Below are 6162 nucleotides of genomic sequence, written 5' to 3' on the forward strand. Positions count from 1 at the left end.
ACACGCATACACACACTCTCTTTCTCTCTAGCAGCGACACAACTATCTCGGAAGACATTTCATTTTCACTCGTCCACGGTTGCTTCTGTTTGTCCTGGGGGGATAATTTCAGCGTGTTGCACGTCGTAATCCCGCCGGTTTCTTATGAGCCAAAAGCACCACCCGTTCTCGTTCGAGCAACAGAATTTTGGATAAATCGCTTTTCCAACGACGGCGACGACGGCGTCGACGACACAACGACGATGACATAACGACGACGACGGCGGTATCGATCATTCTTCCAACACCAAGTGGAAAGTAATGTCCACCCACAATCTCGACGCCACTCTTGCGTCTTACCGCGGTACAAACTGTCTGGAACACAGGATGTCGTTCTTTTTATCTTCTTTTTCTTTCTCTTCTCTCTCCGTGCCCATCCGTGCGAACGAACATTACCGTTGCTCAAACGTTTAGCCGTGCTGAAATGCATCTGCAGTTCGTTGGTTCTCGTATGCAATGAGACATAGGGTGACCGATAACGAAAGTTAACACGGATAGAATCGATGCAATCGTTTCCAAACAATATTGTATGTCGCGTAAACTTAACGGTCGAATGGCGATTCGAAGTGTGGTGTAAAATCTTTCATATTTTCTCGTACCATTCTCGCGGCCACTCCAAGTCCCAGTACACACTGGTCCTCTCGACACATACACGGCGCAACGCCTCAAGTATCAAGACGTCGCGTTGAGGCAATAATCTCGAGAAAGTTTCTCGAGAGTTTCAGATAGTTAAAGGCCCGTGATACGGAGTCGACGGCGTATCTGGTTCCGCCTAACGACTAGACTATTGTCCAGATTCGCTGATTATCGCCACAACTGGACCCACCAGCTTACGACCTCCCACCGCCCAACTCTTCTCATACAAAGACGACATGCGGTTTTTCGGATAGCGGTGGTGGTGGCGATGGCGGCGGCGATGGCGGTGCCGTCGGCCCGTAATCGTAATCGTACTCGTAATCGTAACTGTAATCCAACCGTCGTAGAGCATTCGATCTGGCGACGGGAGGACTACGTGCACGATAAAGCGATAACACTTCTGGAGGCTCATCCCGCAGATCTGTGACGTCCGCTACTGCGTACACCCCTTCCTCCACTGGAGGTTGCTTGCCCTGCAACGTAGATTCGACGGCGTCGCGACGTCCAGGATATCGCGGCGTCTCGTAGATGTTCGTTTCCCGCGATTGCGGACTATAATCTGTCGTCGTTGCCGCCATCGCAGCCGCCACTTTGCCGCGCGGTGAATCGTATGAAATGTCTTCGTTGTTTCTGGCCAACAATCGGCGGCTGTACGACTCGGCGCTTTTATCCAGCCCGTTGTCACCTCTACCAACGTAGACCAGAAACTCGGGACGATTCGGCGCCGCGTATGCCAGTGACTGTCTCTTCCTCTTCGCACGAGTTAACCGAGCGATCAGGATGAGCACGGCCGCGGCCGCCAAGAAACAACCAGCGGCCGATAGCGATAGATACAGGGGACTCAGGCGGCACCGCAGAGAACCCTCGGAAAGTGCGATCAGCGCTCTGCCAGCGAATTCCTCATCGCTGCAGACGATGTCGTGGGTGTCCAGTTCGAGTCGTGTCTCATTCCGACGTTCCTCGGCACGAATCACGTTCCACAGCCAATGCACTGAGCAGTTGCACACCAAAGGATTGCCGCCAACTCGTAGATGTGACAGTCCGTCCACAGGAAACTGCGTCGGCTGTAGGGTCGCCAAACTGCATCGACGTAACGAGACCCACTTGAGATACCGAGCTCCATAAAGAACTCGCGCTGGCAACTCCTTCAATTCCCGATTGCCATCCATCGAGATGCGCTCGAGATTCACGTTATCAGCGAAGGCCCGCGCGTTTACGTTTGCGATCATGCAGTCATTCAGGTCCAAGATTCTCAACTCGAACAAATTGCGAAAGGCTACGGCCTCCAAATATCCGAGAGGATTCGTACTTAAAACGAGACCTGTCAAAACATTCAATCTGGCCAGAGCGGCCGTAGGCACGGAAGTCAGATTGTTCCCGGATAAGTCGAGATACCGGAGATCCGGCAGACGATCAAATGCAACGTCGGCGATGTACCTGATGACGTTGTTCGACAGATTTAAGGAGATTAACGATGGTAATGATGGCAATGAATCTCGGTCGAGCTCCAGTATCAAGTTATCCGACAAATCTACACGCTCGAGACTTGGCGCCAGAGCCAGATTGTTCGTCGGCACTTCTAATAGCGAATTCTTGTTCAGAATCAAAGTCCGTATCTTATGCAGGTTTTTTAACAACTCATCGGATAGACTCGTGATCGAATTGTCACTTAGATCCAACACTTCCAACTCGCTGATGGACTTGAACGCCTGTTCGGATATCTCCGAGATATTGTTGCTGGCCAAGTTCAATTCTTTCAAAGACGTCAGTCCGTCTAGAGCATTCCTCGCCAAAGTGTGGATCATATTGCTACTGATGTTAAGCGTAATCAGATTCTGCTGCATACCGAAATTCGTCAAGCCCAACGTGTGAAGGAGATTCGAGCTCAGATCGAGGCTTTCTAGATTTCCGTAGAAACCGAAAGTGAGGTGCACATTAGTCACGCGATTGTTCGACAGGTCCAAGTGGCGAATCTCCGGATTCAACTGGATCGGCACGACCTCGAGACCAGCGTAGGCACACGAAACCCGTAAGCTCTCGTCGTCGCATCGACATCGTGCCGGGCAAAGGCCACTAGCCACTACTGTCATCACGGCGGCCATCGCTATCGCGATCGGCAGCGTCGACGGCGACGACGACCCTCGTGATGCCATTCCATATGAACTTCTTCTCTCGGACTGGAACTGCCCTGCGATAAAAATGAATTACGAAGTTATTTGATTATCGTCGATGAATAAATATGAATATTAAAAAATACTCAAGCAGAAAATAAGAGTGTCACCAGAAAATAAGAAAAATTGTACAGACAAGTTATTAAAATAATAAAATAAATCCTTCGCAACAGATACAACTAAGTAATACAGCGAAATTGGAAAACTTTGTTAAATTTAACCTTGACATTCTCATGATTAACTAATTTATTATATTTTGTCTCAGTGAACCTAAGATTCTTGGATACATCTATTCAAAACAGAATTCGAAAACAGAATTCGAAAAAGTTAAATCATTTTTAAGAAATGTAACAGATGAACAATCAGATGGATGGACAGCTTAACATTATAAAGAGTTCGGCTATGCTGTACTATTTAATAATTGATACAGAATGACACACAAAATTTCATGCCATTTATTTTATATGTAACACATTTATCTTTAACAGAATTGATACAGAACTAATATAGAATTACCGAAGCCTGGAAAATTATATAATTAAACAGTATGACATTTCATATGACACTCTGTATAAAATATAAGAGTTTGATATTTCTCTATAATACCTGAAGATTCTTCGAAAAATAATTCAATAGTTTTTATCACTTACATTTTAAAAAATCAGGGAAACTATAATTGTGGAAACGAAATATTATTCACTACAATAAGAATTTATGAATATCATGACATTTATTTATACGCCTATATGTATTTATTATAGACTTACACCTCAAAGCGTAATAGAAATTGCTGTACCATCCACGCTGTTCCAATTATCTCTTTAATGATAGACAGTTTAATGATATTAATTGCGTGTTAATTTCGCATTTCGAAATACTTTATCAAAATTCCACTTCTTTAACCGAACTGATGTAGTACTGTCATTAAAATCAATGAGATCGCGATAATGTGAAATAATTTAATTGTGCGAGAATTTAAAGGGGCATAAATCAAACCAAAATACATTGAAACACGAGCACACGCGGTTTCAGCCGTATATCCGGGCAATTAGAAAACATTTATTACATCCTATCGTGTTTGTTCGCGCAAACGCGGAAACATTCTTCGCGCTTTACACACTACATACCGCGATGTGATTATACGAACGATATAGCCCTGTATCATGAAGCTGCAGTAAATGTTTCGAATAAAACCCATCGTTAGCTGAAAGACCTTTGTGAACGCCGGGTAAACTCGGCGAAAGCGTAACTACCTTTTACGTTCGCCGGTTTGCCGCACAAGCTCGATGCAAGTTTATTTACGGACACCTGCACGCTCATTCGCGTTCAGATTTCGCGCTGCCTGCATCGCCGACTCCTCCCGGGACATGTCCGACACGGCGCAGTTTGTACGTCAACTTCTTTTATTTATTTATTTTTTTTTTTCGTGTCACGCGGAGGGTAAATAACGTCACCCATTCGTGACAAAAAGAGGAAAATAATACAACTGGCTGTAAAAGAGGAGTGAATATTAAATTTGCGCTCATACATCTCGACTAAATTTACTGCACTCGGCTAATTAAATCGACAACGAATCTCACCAAGCGTGCGCGATTTTCAATGTTTTCACCTGGCTGCTTTTCACCTGGTGTTTTTGACACGATCGTCACCTGTCGCCATAGATAGAGCAATCAGGTTGATTAGTACCAATTATCGCCAACTGTCTAGAACGCGTTCGCGTGTGAAAGATGAAAAGGTGACATTCAGGTGTTTCAGATAATATTATTTCATAAAAAATTAAATTCGAGTTAAAATAATATCATTCGACTAAACGATCGATAAAAACCATTCACTTGAAAAAAATATCGCGCAATATCGCCAACGTTACACTTTTTTTTAAGTTATGTTAATTATATTTAAATTAATTTTAGTATGTAAATTTATTGTATATTTTTTAAATATATTAATAATACTTTTTCTGCTTCTTCGCATTATTTTATATCAATATATATATTTTTCTCGTATTATCCTCAGACGAAGAAACAAGTGGAACTATCCTTCAAAGAAAGTTGGGAGTAACAAGAAAACGATACGTTTGCCAACGGCGCATTTATTTCTTAGGGCATGGTGCATCCTCCCTTAGTAAATTTATCCGCAAAACAAGCAATTCGACGAGTTCGTATTTCACGTGAAAGCACAGCGTGCTTGGTCTACTGCGATAGAATTAAGACCTAAAATTTACTAGGTGACAAGATAAACAATGCCGGGGCCATTAATATTTCGTTATAACTCTTATAAAGGTACAATGTTGTAATTTTCATTTCAAGCATTAGGAAATTTATATAGTCTCAAATAATTTAAAAAAAAAATATATATATATATATATATCTTATAAATATATATTTTTTTCTGTCTGATATGTCTTATATATCAGACAGAAATAAATGTTAAATATATAATTGATCTTTCATATTTTTCGCAAATATGACTGATAACGTGCGATTAACTGAAATAATCTTTAGATGGATCAATGATGGGAAAAACGCTCTTTACGAATAGTCTATTTTTCATTGAATGGATATTATCTAAAACGAAAAACAAAGTGCTTTCGCAATTCTGTTCTGAAATTCCCGTCTAACACACGCATAACTTGACTGTCGATTGAAAATCGATACTAGATTAGCCTATCAAATTAACCGCGAGTGCTTCATATAATGTATGTAGCCCCGTAATCGGACGCAAAAGTACCCTGTACGTGGAAAACACGCTCGCTGAGAGGTACCCCGGAAACGTTACACATAGCCGCGAACTAACAACAATTTGCGATCGTTAACCCATGCCAGAGAGCGCACGAATCGAAACGGGGTACGCGCGTGCATCAGAGGGCGGGATATTACGCATTGCGCCAACGATAATTTCGATCCCCGCATCGCGAGATTTCTGCCAAGTCCTCTCTCCTCTCCTCCGCTATCCAGAAAATTTCCCAAATATCCTCGTTTCAGTAAGTGCTTGCCGCGCCCTCCGGTAATTTTTCACGTCTCTTTTTCCGCGCACCATCGGGGAATAACAAATGGCGCTGATCTCACTGTCATGTATAATGCACAGATTTACAGCATCCCGCTATCTGGCACAGCTATACCACGTCCAAAGCCGCCGCTGGGCCGCCTCCTACCCCCTTCCCCCTCCCCCTCCCCCCACGCCTCCCCCCGCGACCACCCATCCCGTCGCGTCCGCAAAAAAATGCAACGGACGTTAACATCCGCGGCAAGTAATATCCCGTATGGCGGAGCGCGTCATTTTCTCCGGGAAATCGGGCGTCCCTTTTTTTCCTACCTAG

General features: G+C 43.7%; 1 protein-coding gene across 1 annotated transcript; it reads right to left on the reverse strand.

Annotated features, from left to right (window-relative positions):
• Nucleotides 1-896: 896 nt before the first annotated feature.
• On the reverse strand, nt 897-2828 carry LOC105627836 (leucine-rich repeat-containing protein 15-like). Its single transcript, XM_012209114.1, has one exon. The coding sequence runs from the start codon at nt 2826-2828 to the stop codon at nt 897-899; it is 1932 nt and encodes a 643-aa protein (XP_012064504.1).
• Nucleotides 2829-6162: the final 3334 nt, after the last annotated feature.

This window comes from Atta cephalotes (genome assembly GCF_000143395.1).
Source record: "Atta cephalotes unplaced genomic scaffold scaffold00010, whole genome shotgun sequence".
Classification (NCBI taxonomy): Eukaryota; Metazoa; Arthropoda; class Insecta; order Hymenoptera; family Formicidae; genus Atta; species Atta cephalotes.

Bases quoted from the DNA above. Each gene is read 5' to 3' on its own strand.
- LOC105627836 (XM_012209114.1), bottom strand. From the start codon at position 2,828: ATGGCATCACGAGGGTCGTCGTCGCCGTCGACGCTGCCGATCGCGATA.